At 40.7% G+C, this 17716-nt stretch overlaps 1 protein-coding gene across 2 annotated transcripts in view; it reads left to right on the top strand.

The window, feature by feature from the left end:
* The window catches only part of fbxw4 (F-box and WD repeat domain containing 4), a 392985-nt gene that overhangs the window by 41955 nt on the left and 333314 nt on the right, over positions 1–17716 (top strand). Inside the window, exons 4-5 of one of the 2 annotated variants that reach the window (XM_073027065.1) lie at positions 1319–1451; positions 12914–13008. The exons of the other annotated variant lie outside the window; for it this stretch is intronic. Of the exons in view, the coding sequence (XP_072883166.1) occupies positions 1319–1451; positions 12914–13008 (228 nt within the window). The remainder of the gene's footprint in view (positions 1–1318; positions 1452–12913; positions 13009–17716) is intronic. 2 annotated transcript variants of the gene reach the window in all.

Here is a 17716-nt window from a genome sequence, read left to right as displayed (position 1 = left end):
CTGAGATCAAGGCTTCCATGGCATCACCAAACTGACATGGGACCACCCAGATTTGAGAAGGGTTATTCACAAATCTTCTCACTTCACAAAATTAAACATTCTTGTGAGGTCAAGAAAGTCTCTGCATTATGGTTGATGCTGTTACCTGGATTTTTCTCGGAGTTGGTAGGCCATGAAAATCATGTCTATTAAATGTCTTGATGGCATCTGCTATGCAACTCAGTTAGGAGCTTCAGCCACTGGGAGGAGGCATAGAGAAATGGGGTAGTACAGTAGTGTAGCAGTGTCACAGTGCCAGCAATCTGGGTTCAGTTCCTTTGTTGCTAGGAGGCGGCATGGGAGTATAACAGTATTACAGCACAAGTGACCAGGGTTCAATTCCCGCTGGTGTCTGAAGGAGTTTGCAAGTTCTGCCCATCACCATATAGGTTTCCTCTGAGTGCTCTGGTTTCCTCCCACATTCCAAAGACTTGTAGGTTAATAGGGTAATTGGTCACATGGGTGTAATTGGGCGGCACAAGCTCATTGGGCTGGAAAGGCTTGTTACCATGCTGTGACTCTTAAATAAATAAATAAAACTAAAAAGAATGTCCTTAGAAAATCTTCCCTCATAGAAGGCAGCAGGGACTGTCATTACTGTGATTGGATTTATTTCCTTTCTTGAATGTAGTTATGAGCTATTTTGTCTCAGACGCTCTCAGTTATATTCTTGTGTTCCTGGATGAGGGAAGTGAGGTTGTGAAAGTTCCTCTCTACAAGGTTTAAGGACCAGTGGTCTTACTTGCATTCTGTGACTCTTTCACACATAGTATGGGTCATGTAGAAGGGGGCATTTAATTTTATTTTGCTATTGGGAGATATTTGTTCAAAGGCCAGCTCTACATCTGCTCCCTCAGCCCTTCTACGTTTCATGGTGCAACCTTCTCCCCACAACATTCCCCCCACCCCACTTGGCCTTCTCTGCTTCCTGTTCAGTTCACTTTTACTCCCTGATGTGCTTCCCTCTGTGCATGCCCTTCTGTGGCTCCTTGCCTCTGCTCTCCCACTCTGTCTCTCACATGTGCCCTCACTTTCTTGTTGTCTCAGCTTCATAGTGACAGCACATGAAGGAATCTGCATGAAAGGTTAAGTGTATCTATCTCTGATCAGCTTAATTGTTTTAGGAGCCATTACATTTTTAAAAGTTATTATTTTCTTGTCCAAAAGTGTCCAAACTATTTCAACAGCCCTGTGAGGCAATTGTGTGTGTATTTATGTACTAAACCTAATGACAATTCTGATGCATGTTGCTGAGACAAGATGTTAAACTGCTTGGCAGGGATGGGAAGATCATTATCTACGATACTTGCAACTCATTCTGTGCAAAGTACTCAGCACACAATCAAGAGGTCAACTGCATCGACAGCCGAGGACATGTCATCGTTAGTGGCTCAAGAGACAAGACAGCACGGGTAGGTGTGGAGTAACAGCCTGGTGTTAAGCTCAGTTTGGCAGTTAATCTAGTCCCTATCAGAAGTGGAATTTGCACTATCTGGGAGGGAAGGATTATTTTTAACTGTCCAAGGAGAAGGCGAAGTCTTGGAATGCCAGCAATGAATCTTTCTGTTTTCACCTTCAGCTTTGTGAACTGGCTAAGGCTGGCAAAGAATTTAACATTGATATATAGAAAAAGGGTAAATAGTGTGTTGGACGGGGGGAAATACATATAATGTTTATATATAGAAGGACGCATCACAAATTTATGTCATTCAGTGTAACACACACAATGTAATTCTTTTCTTGAAATATATTTTTAATTTGGTTCTAGTTCCCTTTCATGCAATGCATTCTAGATTACAACAGACAGTTTCTAAAAGAAATTTCCGCTCATCTCTACCCTTGTCCATTTTGCAAATGATCATACGTAAATCTGTGTTTTCTGGTTACTTAATGTCCTACTGGTATACAAGTTTCTAATATCTCAAAGTACTTGAAATTCACCTCTTATCCAAACTCCCCCTTAGTTTTCTGGCCTCTATTTCCAGTTTCTCCATTAACCTATTTTTTTTCCATTTTTGCATCTTCATTGTACATGGATTCTGTAAATAACGTCTCATGGAGCAGAAAGGTCAGTCTCTAGTCTGAGCTTGAGTTTCTAGAGAGTTCATTGGACTCGATGCTTCTGGACTAAAGAGGAATGGAATAAAAGATGAAGCTTTGAAAACTGCTTCTCAATACTGTTAACCCATTCTTTGTTGAAAAATGTGCGTCACACTCTTCTCCATTCTGTGATACTACTGAGGAAGAGGTACAGGAACCTGGAGACTTGCACTCAATGATTTAGGAAGAGCTTCTTCCCCTCTGGCATCAGATTTCTGAACGGTCCATGAGCCATGAATATTACTTGGTTATTCATTTTTCTTGCACTGTTTATTTATTCTGTATGCTACAGTAAACATCTTTACACTGCACTGCTGCTGCAAAGTAACAAATTTCCTGACATATAAACCTGATTGTGATTCTGACCAATTGAGATTAACATTTTAAACTGGTTTCAGGTCAGTTTTACATGCTGGATCATGGTGGAATTGTTCCGGTGTTTTGTGAATAGCCACATGGTAACGTAGCAGATAGAGTAATACTTTATAGTGCCAGTAACCACCCATCGGGGTTCAGTTCTCACAGTTGTTCATTAGGACATTGTACATTTTCCACAATTGGCAGTGTAGGTTTCCTCCAAGTGCCTCAGTTTCTTCCCACATTCCAAAGACGGACGGGTTAGGGTTAGTAAGTTGTGGGCATGCTATGTTGGCTTCAGAAGCACGCCCTCAACTTACTATCCCTAAGGTGGCACTTGAGGGCTGCTCCTAGCACATTCCCAGACTGTATTTGTTTTTGACACAAAATGACACACGTCACTGTATGTTTCATTGTACAAGTGACAAATAAAGCTAACCTTTTATCTTTCTTGTTGATCAAAACTTGGATTTGAGATTGAATTATAGGGGATGAAGAGCAGTATCAGATTATTGTATTATACTTATTAAATGTATCTGTCTTACTGCCCGTGTGTTGAGCTGTATTATGACAGCTAGTCATTCATTCTATGCACCTTTTGTCCTACATAGTAATTCTGAAGCTATCACTCTCAGAATCAGGTTTCACATCACTGGCATATATTCTGAAATATGTTGTTTTGTTCCAGCAGTACATTGTAATACAAAAAAAATCTATAAGTTGAAGTAAGGAATATATATAGTGCAAAAAGAGAGCAAAGGAAGAAAAAAATAGTGAGGTAATGTATATGGATTCATTGTCCATTCAGAAATCTGATGGCGGTGGGGAGGAAACTGGTCCTAAAAGGCTGAGTGTGTGTCTTCAGGTTCCTGATGGTAGCAATGAGAAGAGGGTATACCCTGGGTGATGGGGGTCCTTAATGAGCGATGCCACCTTTTTGAGGCATCCACCTGTTTGAAGGTGTTTTGGACGCTGGGGAGGGTCGTGCCCATGACAGAGCTGACTGAGTTTGCAACCTTCTGCAGCTTTTTCTGATTCTGTACCAGATGGTGACACAACCATTAGAATGCTCTCCACAGAGCATCTGTAGAAATTTGCAAGAGTCTTTCGTGATATACCAAGTCTCCTAATAAGATTCAAAGTACATTAATTATCAAGGTATGTACACAAAATATAACTGAGATTTGTCCGCCCACAGGCAGTTATAAAACAAAAAAAAACAGCGTGGAACCCATTCAAGAAAGCATCAAACACTCAATGACCAAAAAAAAACAACTTTTTCAATAAGTGAGTAAACAATACATAGAATATCAAACAGGAGTCCAGTAGTATTCAGTTTAGTTCAGATCAAGGCCTTGCCACTAGCCCATTGTAGGCCTCAGGGCCATTCTTTGCCAAAGTGCCCCAGTCTGCATCAATCAGATGGAAATATAGCTGCTGTCATTACCTTGGAACTTGCATCATCTGTTGGGTCCAGGATACATTTTCAGAGATGTTAACACCCAAGTACTTGAGACTGCTCACCCTTTCCACTTCTTATCCATTCTTTTCCGTTCACTTTTCTTGGTCGTTGACTAACTTCTGAAACACAGTTCAGTGGATTCCAGTGAATTGGGACACATTGCGACCAATACATTTTGGCCAATTAAGTGACTGCCCCAGTTAACTGAAATTTCATGAAAATAGTTAAAAGGTATAAAAAAGACAAACTACCATTTAACTGAATAACAATGTATGTGTTTAAATGAAATTCAGAATGTTACTAATACCTGTACAGTACTATAGAGCTGCATTATGTCCTAATAGATATCAATGGAAGAATTCATCTGCCGTGTTCCTTTGATGACTGTAAATGAACAAAATCAGTGCAGATGTCTTCATACAATGCTTTAGACGATTGCATCCTCCAAATCTTCATTTTTATTCAAGATGATTGTCAATACCTTCATAATTCTTGTTGAAATAGTGAAATCAGGCAGAGGCTAAAGAGCAAAACTCCAGAGAATTGGAAACAAAGAGGTGGTTGCAGGAAGCGGAGCAGTGGCTACAGGATTGCTTCTGGGACTGGGCCATGGTCAGTGGATCTGAATGAATATACTACAGTTGTCACAGATTTTAGTAAAACAGTTTAGACAAGCGCGTCCTCACATTGAGGACATGCTTGTCTTCCCCAGTCAGAAACCCTGGATAAACCATGAGATCTGTAATCTGCTCAGAGCCAGTCAGAGGCATTAAAGGCTGGTGACCAAGAAAGTTTCAAGAGATCCAGGTACAATCTCCAGTAAGCCATCTGAGTGGCAATTCCAGACTAAACTTGAATCAAAGAAGGATGCTCTACAGCTGTGACAGGGCTTGAATGCTATCACAGCTTATAAGATTCAAGATTCAAAAAACTTTATTGTCATTCCAACCATACATCAGCTCTGCAGGGCAGAATGAGACAGCGTTTCCCAGGGGCAAGTGCAATCATAACATAACAAACGCAACAATAAATAGTAAACACGACAATAAATAGTAAAACACAACAGCCACGTGTCGGTTAAAATCAAGTTATAAGTGTCGATTGCAAGTTAAAAGTGTCCAAAGCAGAGTCAGGTAGAGCAGCTATTTAGCGGTCTGACTGCCTGAGGGAGGAAGCTGTTTAGTAGCCTTGTGGTTTTTGTTTTGATGCTCCTGTAACGTTTGCCTGATGGCAGAAGAACAAACAGTATATGGAGAGGGTGTGAAGGGCCTGAAATGATGTACCATGTCTTCTGGAGGCATCAACTCTGAAAGAGGTCTTGGACAGAAGGTAGGGAGACCTCAATAACCTTCTCTGCTCCCCTAACCACCCTCTGCAAGGCTTTTTTGTCCGCAGCACTGCAGCTGGAGTACCAGGTTGTGAAGTCAAATCAAGTGACATAGGAAACAACAGGGTTTCACTTCCAGATGAGCACAATGCCTTCTATGCTCTCATTGACCATAGAAGGCACTGAGGAACCATCACAAGCTCCTACAGCCCCTGATGATCCTATGACTTCAGTCTCTGAGGCTGATGTACGAATGGCCTTCAGGAGGGTGAACCCACAAACAGCTGCCATCCCAGATCGAGTACCTGGCCAAAACCTGTGCTGATCAACTGACTGGAGTGTTCACTAGGATCTTTAACCTTTTGTTTCAGCAGTCTGAGGTACCCACCTGCTTCAAGCAAGCTTCAAGTATACTGGTGCTGAAGAAGGACGTGGTGACCTACCTCAATGACTATCATTCAGTAGTACTTGGATCCATAATCTTGAAGTGTTTTGGGAGGTTGGTGGTAAAACACATCAACTCCTGCCTGAGAAGCGACTTGGATCCACTCCAAATTGCCTACCAGAGCAACAGGTTCACAGCAGATGCTTTCTCATTGGCTCTTCACTCAACCCTGGAACAGCTGGACAGCAAAGATACATACATCAGGATGCTCTTTATTGACTACAGCTCAGCATTCAATACCATCATCCCCGCAAAAGTAATCCATAAGCTTCAAGACTTCAGTTTCAATAACCCCTGTGCAATTGGATCCTCGTTTTTTTTTCTCTCTCTTGCAGACCCCAGTCAGTTCAGATTGGCAACAGCATCTCCTCTGCAATCTCCAACAGCGCAGGTGCACCTCAAGGCTGTGTGCTTTGCATCCTGCTCTGCTCGTTTTACCGTGAGTCTAACCACAGCTCCATTGCCGTATTTAAGTTTGCTGATGACACCACTGTCACAGATCGAATCAAAGGTGGAGATGAATCAGCATATAGGAGGGAGATGGAAAATATGGCTGAGGGTGCCATAGCAACTACCTCTCAATCAATGTTAGCAAGACCAAGGAGCTGATTGTTGACATCAGGAAAAGGAAACCAGATGTCCACAAACCAGTCCTCATCAGAGGATCAGAGATGAAGAGGGTCAGCAACTTAAATTTCCAGCTGTTATTATTTCTGAGGATCTGTCCTGGGCCCAGCATGCAAATGAAATTATGAAGAAAGCATAGCAGTGCCTCTACTTCCTTTCAGCATGACATCTAAACCTTTAAACTTCTGTAGATGTGTAGTGGAATGTATATTGACTGGCTATATCACAGCCTGGGATGGAAGCACCAATACCCTTGAACATAAAACCCTCCTCACCACTGAGCACATCGAAATGAAACACTGTCACAGAAAAGCAGTATTCATCATCGGGTACCCACCCCCCACCCCCCCACCCAGCACATGCTCTCTTCTCATTGGTACTATCAGGACTTCAGATCTCACACCACCAGGTTCAGGAACAATTATTACCCCTCAACCATCAGGCTCTTGAACCAAAAGGGATAACCACTCAACTTCACTTGCTCCATTGCTGAAATGTTCTCAATGGACCCACTTTCAAGGACTCTTCATCTCATATTCTTGATATTTTTAGCTTATTTCTTCATTGCTTCTTTCTTTCTTTTTAAAACACTGAAGTTGGTGTGATCTTTCATTGATTCTGTAATTGTTATTATTTTTTGGATTTATTGAGTATGCCTGCAAGAAAATGAATCAGGTTTGCATGTACTTTGGTATTAAATTTACTTTAAACTTTGAAATCATTCATTTTCACTCCTGGCATCACCAAGCCTGAATGCTTGAAACCCCGGTGAGCAAAACAATTCTGAATTGTCTTACTGCTTATTTCTCACCAACTGTCAGTGACAAAAATCGCCACTTTTTGAACACACAACTGATGCTGTTTAATAACTGAGTACACTAAGCACAGTGCAGTGTCTAACGGCCACTTAATTGTGCCCGACTAGTGCAGTGAGAAACTGTTCAGTAACAGTCTCCAGTCCCAATCCCAAATAAACAAAAGGAATCCCGGCTACTTTATTGATTTTGTTTTTGTTCTTTAAGAGGTGTCCCAAATAAATCGCTGCCCCAAGTAACCGATGACTCAATTAACCCAAATCCATTGTACTTGCTTCCCTCATGTAGGAGGATTGAAGCCTATCATGGCTCCAGCAGGGATCAGCAAACTCATTAGTCTAAATATGAAACCCAGGACCTCCCTTTGCCTGAAGTGAAATAAGAATCACATAATGAAGACTGGACTATCTGGAGAAATAAATAAACCTTAAGTAAAAGTTGTAAGTTTTGTTTTGGGATGAGCAAGTGCTGCATTAGTTCTTTAGAGGTTCTGTTGCTGTTATAACCCAGAAACGTAAAGCTGACATAATGCAGACTGCAGTCTGACCTCGAAGCTGCCAGAATGTGTAGATACAGAGTGATTTGAGTCTCAGTCTTTTGGATAATAAAGCAGTACAGTGACAGCATGGGCATTACTGGGCCTTGAGATTAAAATTTAACACTTTGAGGACTGGCCCAGAATAAAATTACCTCCATTTTTCTCTGGGTATGTAGCTCCAAAAGTCATTGGAGGAGAATTGGGTCATTTAGCCCTTTGAGTCTGCTCTGACATATGATCACGGCTGATTCGTTATCCCTTTTCAACCCCATTCTCCTGCCTTCTCCCCATAACCTTTTGACACACTTTCTAATCAAAAATGTATCAACTTCCACTTTAAATATACCCAATGACTTGGGCTCTGAAGCCATCTGTGGCAACAAATTCCACAGATTCACTACCCTCTGGCTAAACAAATCCCTCATTGCTGTTCTAAAGGGGTATCCTTTTATTCCATTACCCCTGGTTATAATTGTGTGTGTGGGGGGGGGGGGGGGGAGGCATAGATCGATTGAATAGCATTGACATTTCCCCCAGGCAGAAATGCTTAATATGGAGGGGAATAATTTTAAGGTGATTTGAGGAAAGTATGGCGAAGTGTCAAAAGTAAGTTCTTTACACAGAGTGAAGGGTGCATGGAACTGCCAGAGGAGGTGGTAGAGGCAGATACATGCATTAGGGACATTTTAAAAGACTCTTGGATAGACACCTGGATGAGGGAAAAATGAAGGGCTACGTAGGAGGAAAGGGGTGGATTGATCTTAGAGTAAGTTAAAAGGTTGTGGGCCGAAGGGCCTGTAGTGTTCTATGTTCTCTTTCCAGTGAGAGGAGAGGGGATTGTGGGGAACAAGTACATTATAAACCTAATGTTTCAAGCCGAGAATTGGCTACTGACTCATTCTCAGTGGATCTTCCCTGTTGCTGTAGTTTTTTTGTTACTGCATGGAAGTAAACATTGGCCATTTGAGTCCTCACCAGCTATTGGAGGAACAATCCAACTAGAATCAGGTTTGATATGTCATGAAATTTGTTATTTTTGCAGTAACAGTACATTGCAATACATAATTAAAAATTAAAATACATTAAGTGTGTGTGTGTATACTGTGTATCCCTCTCACCGGGTGTTGTATACCAACTTGACTCATTATCTAACTCTACTAACAGCCATGTGATTTAGCAGTGAGAAGACCACCTTGCATAAGTAGAATATATCAACGATCAATAGGTTTCAACCAAACAGGATAGTTGTGATGTTCCGATTAAGGAACATTGATTGTAGCAAATGCTGTGTAAATAGTGCTCTCACACAATCATCGGTTGCCAAGAGATGAGATCATATACCAGCGTAAAATTGTAAAGAAAGCATATTTACCAATTTTCAACTTTATTTAATGGTTAACAGGAAAAGAAAAGAAAGAAAAAAGGACCTATTACTGTTAAACCAGTCCAATGTGCACGTAAATGTGGACCTCATTTCTGAATTAGTCGGGTGTATTGCTGTACTTGCACACTGAACAGTACAGTATATTCCTGTAGGCACACACACTCATGCACACAAGTTTTAATAAAGTCAGTCAGAGTTGTGGTGTACTCATTCAGATTTGAAGATGAATCCTTGAGTGCAGTCCAGTCCATGGACTCAAAGCAGTCCTGTAAGTGCTCCTGTGCCTCCCTTGACCATACCTTCTTGGTCCTCACTACTGGTGCCGCAGTCTTCAGTCTCTGCCTATACTCAGGGAGTAGAAGTACAGCCGGTGATCAGACTTCCCAAAGTGTGTGTGTGGGATAGCACGGTAAGTGCTTTTGATAGTAGTACAACAGTGGTCTAGTGTGTTGGCTCCTCTTGTTTCACAAGTGATATGTTGATAATAATTATAGAGAGACTTTTTCGAGCCTTGTTAAAATCCTCCAAAATGATGGGAAGGCTCCAGAATGTGCCTTTTTCAAGCCTGTTTATTTCGTAGCTCAGTTCATCTAGAGCCTGTTTGATACTGGCCTGAGGTGGGATGTACAACGTGACCAAGATGATGAAAACTCCCGCGGCAGATAAAATGGATGACTCTTGATCCCACTCCCTGTCCTCTTCTCACAACTTTACAAGTACTTATCCGCATTTCCTTTGAACACTACAATTAATTCTGTGTCCACAATTAACCCTGGCATTGCATTCCAAACCTAAACCAACATGCTGTGTAAAATAATTTTTGTTTCTTTTGGCAATCACCTGATTCTTGACCTTTCCTCTAGTGGGAATAGATTCTCACTATTTACTGTCTATATCCTTAATAATTTGGAATATCTGTATTGGATTTCTTCTTGATCTCCTTTCCAAGAACAACATCAGCTTTAGTCTATCCACATAACTAAAATTCCACATTCCTGGAATTATCCTTTTTTTCTGTAGTCTCACCAAAGCATTGAAACCGCTTCTAAATCATGGCATCTAAAATTAGATGCAAAGCTGTGTTTCAGGCCAAACTTGTGTTTCATAAAAGGTCATCATGGTTTTTTTTAAACTCAAGTTAGAGCTGTAGAGTTGTACAACATGAAAAAAGGCTTTTAGGCCCAGCACATCCATGATGATAAGTGGGCACCAATCCAGCAGTACTTGGCCCATTCTGTAATTGGGTAATTCGACTGCTTGTCTAGATATATTTTAAAAGCTACACATGAATCTTTTTTCAGTACAGCATTACAGGTTGTCATAACTCTGGGTGGAAAAATGTCCTCTTGCACCTTGCTCTAAATTTATGCCCTTTAGTGCTATTCAACAATGAAAAGATAGAACATATCACATTACAGTACAGTATAGGCCCTTTGGCCCATGATGTTGTGATTACCTATTAACCTACTCTTGAGAACAAGCTAACCCTTCCCACATAGTCTTCCATTTATCTTTGAAAGGAGAAAGATTCTTGCAGTCTAACTCTCATAATTTTGTATACCCCAATTATGTCCCCTCTTGATTTCCTCCACTTTGGGTAAAGCAGACCTAGCTTTTCCAGTTTCTCATTACTTAAATTATCTGTAGCATTGAAGTTATAAGAGACTGGTAAATCTCCTCTGCACCCTTTTCAATGCAATCTTTTTTTTTCCCATATGCAGTGATCAGAGCTGTATGCAGGACCAGTCTTACCACAGCGTTATAAAGTTTGAGCATAACTTCCCTGCTTTTGTATTCAGTGTTCTGTCTAATGTGCTTAAGGCGGCATGTCCTATATGCCTCAACTTATGTTATCTCCTGCATTATGGCATCAAGAAACTTTGGATTTGCATCCCTCTATTCCTCAATATTTCCTAGGACCTTGCCATTCATGGTGTATGTCCTGGTTTTGTTAGTACTCCCAAAGTGCCTCACATTCCGATTCCTTCTTGTATCAGTGCACATCAAAGCACACAGTGAAATGCATCTTCTGCATTAACAACTAACATACCCGAGGATGCTGAGAGCAGCCTGCAAGTGTTGCCACACATTAGTTTTAAGGTTAAGATTTTCAGTACTTCCCTTTGCATTTTTAATTTTAAGTTTTCAGTTTTAAGAGAGGGGAAATTTTTAAAGTAGATTTGAGAAGCAAGTTTTCCACATAAGAGGTTGCTGCATATATGGAATGAGTTACCAGAGGTAGTAGTAGAGGCGGGTATAATTACAATATTTAGAAGGCATTTGGATGGATAATTGGAACGGAAAGATTGAGAGGGATATGGGCCAAATATAGGAAAGTGGGTATAGTTTAGATGGGCATCATGATGGTATGGACAAGGTGGGTTGAGGGGCTTGTTTCAGCACTGTATAACTACGACTACATGCAGTCCTCCAGTCCTCTGGTAACTTACTCGCGGCTAGCAAAGATGTAACATCTGAGCCAGAGCCACAGCAGTCTTTTTGGTTATGTTCCATAGCAGACTGACTTATAAATCCCATCTGGCCCTGGGGATTTATCCACCTTTAAACCCATTAAGATATCGAGTACTTCCTCTTTATGGAAACTTGCAATCAACTTTCATCTTCCCTTTTGTGGAGCTCTCCACGTACAAAGTCTGTTTCTTCATGAAAGGTATTCATTTAGTATCTCACCTATACCTTCTTGCACATGTTGCCTCTTTGTCCCTAACAGCCCTAGCTACTTCCTGTTTTTTTTCTTTTCTCCTTAATATACATAGAAATCATCTTTTAATTTACCTTAATCCTGTCTGATATTTTGTGGTTATTTTTGTGATTTTTTTTTTTTGCCTTAGTAATTTACTTTTAAGCATACACTTTTTATACTCTTGATGGGCTCCAGCTTTAGGTTTTTATACCCTGACATCCAGGGTGCCTATACTGGTAACTCTCAATACTCTGTATCTTCCAAAACACCTTTTTCCCTATTCTTTCCTACATTTTGTAGGCAAACTTCAAAAGCTCAACGTAAATTTATTATTAAGGTACATATACTGTACGCCATTCTGGACGATCCAGAACCCAGCTGCGAAAGGAGGAGGGTTGGGCATGGAAGAAGCCCAATCCCGTAAAAACCCAGTGCTACAGAAACACCGACAGAAGCTCCAAAAACCTCATCCCTGGCAGAGGATGAGCTACAACTGGGGACAATTTGAAAGACTGGTCCAGGGCAGGATTCTGGTGAGCTGCTGTAGGTGACCTGTGCCCCATTAGGGGTGATGGGCTTAAGAAGCAGATATACTGTAAATGTCACAATATACTACCCTGAGATTCATTTTCTCATGGAGAGACACTGTAGAATCAATAGATCTCTCAAAGCTCTCATTATTTCCAGGTTGTATGTTGTTTTGTATATATTGCTGTTTGTTAACTTCTCTGCATCTCCATTTCATTATCTCTTCCTTTTTAATTGTGTATTTTTCTCCTTTTCAGTCTCTGTGTTCCTCTTTCTCCCTGTGGGTCTTGCATTTGGGTGTCTCCCTCTGCCTCCTGGTTTTTTATGTGTGTGTGTGTGTGTGTGTGGCAGTCTATTGCTCCCTTTCATTCTCAAAAGGAGGGAATGTTTCTGGGAATCAGCCTCCTGAATGCGGGTGTTCCGTGTCTGAACTACAGCTTTTAAAATTGGGTGAGTGGATTTGACTGAGGAATGCCTTGAACATTAGGTGAATGATCTGAAATGTAAAGCAGAAAAGAGGAATCCTTTTTAAAAGACATACATTTTTAAAATTCTTGAGAGTTAACACATCTCTTCAACTCATACAGATTTGGTCACTCTGTTCGAACCGCCTGGGAGAATGCTTGCACACGATAAGGACAGAAGATCGAGTTTGGTCAATCGCCATTAACCCTACGCTGAGGTACTCTGAGGTTCTCCTTTACCTTCAGTCCAGTTGTGGCAGGCATGTTGATTCTAGAATGAATAGTAGTTTTTGTAATGATATCTTACATATCCATATCTTATGAAATTTCGTGTTCTGTTGCCATACGAAGAAAGGCTGGACAGATGTATCTTCTGGAGTTTAGACAAATGAGAAGTAACTAAATTGAAATATGTAAGATCCCGAGGGCTGGCAAGGTGAATATGAGATGGTTTTCAAGAACATAGAATTTGGGTTCACTGTTTAAAAATAGGTGAAATTCGAAAAAAGTCTTTGAATACTTAAGCAGAATTAGATGGATATAGATAAGCAATGGAGTGGAGTGGAATGGAACCAGATTAAAGGGAATGTGGAGTTGAGGTTACAATTATATTGGCTATAAACTTCTTAAGTGGTGGAGCAGAGTTGAGGGGCCAAGTGGTCTACTTCTGGTCCTCGATTGCACGTTCCTCTTCCTAGCCACCCATCTTGACTTCATTATTGTTAAGTTTCTGACAAGACTTCGTTGGATCTATTTCCCCATGTGAACTAATTATACAGATTTCTTACACCATCTGCAAAGTTTCTCACAAATCACTCAGGTTGCCTTCAGAAAAATATTTTTGAATGCAAATTTTTCCCTTAATCAAAATGTTGAATTTTATTCAAAGCAATATACAGGTGGCCCCCATTTTTCGAACGTTCACTTTACGACAGCTTGCTGTTACGAAAGACCTACATTAGTACCTGTTCTCGCTAACCAAAGAGGATTTTCGCTTTTATGAAAAAGGGCTCCCGCTTTATACGTGTGTTTACCCTGAGAAAGACTACCATGACCGCGAAGCCTTGTGCGGGCAGTTGTGTGCATATGTGTGTACGTGCGTAGGCACATGTACGTGCCGATTTTTTTTTTTCCCCTCCAAATCGATTTTGGCTCGCTGTCTTCCTGATTTAGATCAGCAAAACTACACCGTACATACAATATTTTTACTTTATATAGGCTGTATATTTATCATATCATTCCTGCTTTTACTATACGTTAGTGTTATTTTAGGTTTTATGTGTTATTTGGTTTGATTCGGTAGGTTATTCTTTGGGTCTGGGAACACTCAAAATTTTCCCATATATATTAATGGTAATTGCTTCTTTGCTTTACGACATTTCGGCTTACAAACGGTTTCATAGGAACGCTCTACCTTCGGATAGCAAGGGAAACCTGTATATAGAATTTTGAATTGCCTATGTAATAGCTTGAAGAAAATTCAAACTATTAATATCTTCAGTTTCTCCCAAAAGCTTGGGTGTGGCCTGATATTTTTGCCCCAAGCTATCTGCGAAGCACCTATACTGTTCTGTGTTCTATATGTGATTCTATGACCTGAGTTTGAATTGTACAGATTGTGCATGTACAGAGTCACTAATTATCCAGAATTCTTCTGAATATTTCAGTGCAATCACATTTAAAAATTAATATAGGAAGGATAAAGAGTCACTACAGGTGGAAGAGAGTAAATACATTGTGATGATCACATAGCTAAATTGTATTATTAAGCTGAACCATGGGATTTACAGTAAATAGCAAAAGTAAGATTTAGAGTTTGATTTCAAAATAGAACAGCATTATATGTACACTGTACTCCATTCTGCCACCCTATTAAACCTTAACATAATACTTTGCCATCATTCTCTGCTTGAAACAGTGCGAGAGATTAACTAGCAGTTAACCTTACTATTTAGCCACCTAGCTTCTCCTTCCTTTTATTGAAACAATGAACATTGTCCTGAAGGCATTTTGAAGCCAGGGAAATCATAGAATCTGATAATATGAAGAAGTGGAATGAGTATCATAACACCCTAAATGGTTATTCAGGCCTCCTTCTGATGCCACCCTATTTGTATATCCTTTTTAGAAGCTGTCATTAAACAGGAAAACACATGCGCGTGGACACATAAAAGGACAGTCGTGTGCACACACAGACACCAATTCCTAACATAGAAAAATCTATTTTTGGCAATATCTGTAAACCCACCTTGTCAGGTTATCTCTCTTCCTACAAAAAGAATGTTTCTCCTTCTGTATTCTCTTGCAACCCACTGTAATTTGAACACCTGCATTAAAACTCCCTTTAATCTTTGCTGTGGGAACCTCAGCTTCACTTACCAACCCATGACTTGAGAGTTGTTTTGGTAAATCTCTTCCGCGCGCTCTCTCGTAGGGCAGTGGGAACGCAGTCAGTAACAGTGTGTGTGGAGTTACTGAGCCTAAATGTGAGAGCTGGATTAAGATGAAGGCAGTAATGGCTAAATGGGATGAGCCACTGAGTTAAGTTACAAATCTGGTCATCTTTCCCTTGTATTAAAGATTAGCTTTATTTATCACATGTACATTGAAACATACAGCAAACTACATCATTTGTGTCAGATCAAGTCGGTGAGGATGTGCTGGGGGCAGCCTGTACATGTCGCTATGTCTGCGATACCAATGTGGCATGCCCAAAACTTGCAAAGCTTAACTGTACATCTTTGGAATGTGGGAGGAAACCGGAGCATCTGGAGGAAACCTACATTGTCACAGGGAGAACGTATAAATTCCTTACAGACAGCAATGAGAGTCAAAGCTGATCTTACAGCAGGCTGTATAATAGTAGTACGTTAACTGCTATACTACCTTAGTTAGGTGGAATGCTGTGGTGGATCCATGTTGCTTGGGAGCTGGAAGGTTGCCTGCTTCTGATGTGGAAACAAAATGTGCAGGGAGGTTAGATAAAATCTGTGGAAATGGAAATAGACTTCAAGACATCCTGCGCGCGCGTGTGTGTGTTATGCCATTCCTGCTTTCTCCCTGTATCCTTTGATCTCTTAGCCATTAGAACTATAATCTATTCCTTGGCAAAAAAAAAGGTCTAGCATTCTTGGGAAGCATTATGCAGTCTGGGAAAAACACAGCAAACTTTTAAACTCTTATAATATTGCAGTCCTGTAGAACACACTTGGATATTGTGTTCAGTTCTGGTCGCCTCATTATAGGAAGGATGTGGAAGCTTTTCAGAGGGTACAAAAAAGATTTAACAGGATGCTGCCTGGATTACAGAGCATATGTTTTATAAGGATTGAGTGAGCTAGGACTTTTCTCTTTGGTGCTAAGGATGAGAGACAGCTAGATAGAGGTATAAAAGATAATGAGAGGCATTGATAGAGTGGACAGCCAGAGACTTTTTCCCAGGGTGGAAATGGCTAATGCGAATGGGCATAATTTTAAGGTTATTGGAAGTAAGTTTAGTGTGGGATATCAGAGGTAGGTTTTCTTTTGCACAGAGTGGTGAATGTGTGGTAAATGCTGGCGGGGGTGGTGGAGGAGGCAGGTATTTCAGACACATTTAAGAGACTCTCAGATAGACATATGGAGGATTATCTAGGAGAGAAGGTTAGATTAATCTTAGAATAGGTTAAAGGATCAGCACGACATCATGGGCTGAAGGGCCTGAACTGCACTGTTCTGTGTTTTAAAAATTCTCTTCCTGCTTGCCCAGCCTCTTGACCCCAGTGGATAGTTGCGTCAGAATAACAATCGGCTAATCCGTTCTGATGGTACTTAAGAGTTTGTATGAGGATTTTACCACTTAAGTTCACTTACCACTAACTGCACTCCATTTTCACGAGATTAAATTTGTCATCTAAAATGATATTTCAGTGTGGCATTGCACAATGCTGTGTTGTTAGACTGGCATAGTACATTTAAAACGAGATTTTAGCACTTTGTTGGGTTTTTAAGACCTATGGCAGTCTTCCACTCTCAAACATCTGACCCTTGTATTAATGCTATTTGTAGGGTTGTGAAAGACAGCTTTTGCGTTTGGTTGTGTAGCACTCATCAGTGTACGCCAAAGCTTTTCATCCTCTAGAAAGCGCTATGAGATGTTTGCAAGAGGCAAGAATTAATGAAAGGCTTTAAAGCGGTTTCTGAGCTATAGTGGACACTTTATGGGTTCAAGGTTGCATCTGAATCACAGGCCACCTGAGGAATATTGTGAGTTAAACAAGCCATCAGTGCGTAGAGGAGAAGCCAGAAAGTGGTAGTAACTGGTTGCCTCTCTAGCTAGTGGAATGCCACAGGGATTGGTGCTGATTCCATTGTTTGTCATCTGTATCAATGATCTGGATGATAATGTGGTAAACTGGATCGGCATATTTGTGGATGACACCATGGCACTTCTGGTTCAAGGCTCTTGAACCAGTGGAAATAACTTCACTCAACCTCACTTATTCCATCACTGAACTGATCCCACAACCTATGGACTGGCTTTGAAGGACTCTTCATCTCTATGTTCTTGATGTTTATTTATTTGTTATTCTTATGTTTCTTTTGTATTTGCACAGTTTGTTTTCTTTTGCACATTGGTCGTTTGCCTGTCTTTGTTGTGTGCAGTTTTTCATTGACTCTGTTGTGTTTTTGTTTACTATGAATGGCTGCGACAGAGTGAATCTCAGGGTAATATATGCCATGGTAGCATAGTGGTTAGTGTGACACTATTACAGTTCTCGGCGTCAGAGAGCTGTATTCAATTCGGACTGCATCTGTAAGGAGTCTGTACTTCCTTCCTGTGGGATGCATGGGTTTTCTCCAAGTCCTCCTGTTTCCTCCCACTGTCCAAAGGTGTACTGGCTAGTAGGTTAATTGGTCATTGTAAGTTTTCCCATGATCAGGCTA

The sequence above is a fragment of the Hemitrygon akajei genome, chromosome 23 (assembly GCF_048418815.1).
Source record: "Hemitrygon akajei chromosome 23, sHemAka1.3, whole genome shotgun sequence".
Lineage (NCBI taxonomy): Eukaryota > Metazoa > Chordata > Chondrichthyes > Myliobatiformes > Dasyatidae > Hemitrygon > Hemitrygon akajei.
This window is presented reverse-complemented; position numbering and strand designations above follow the sequence as displayed.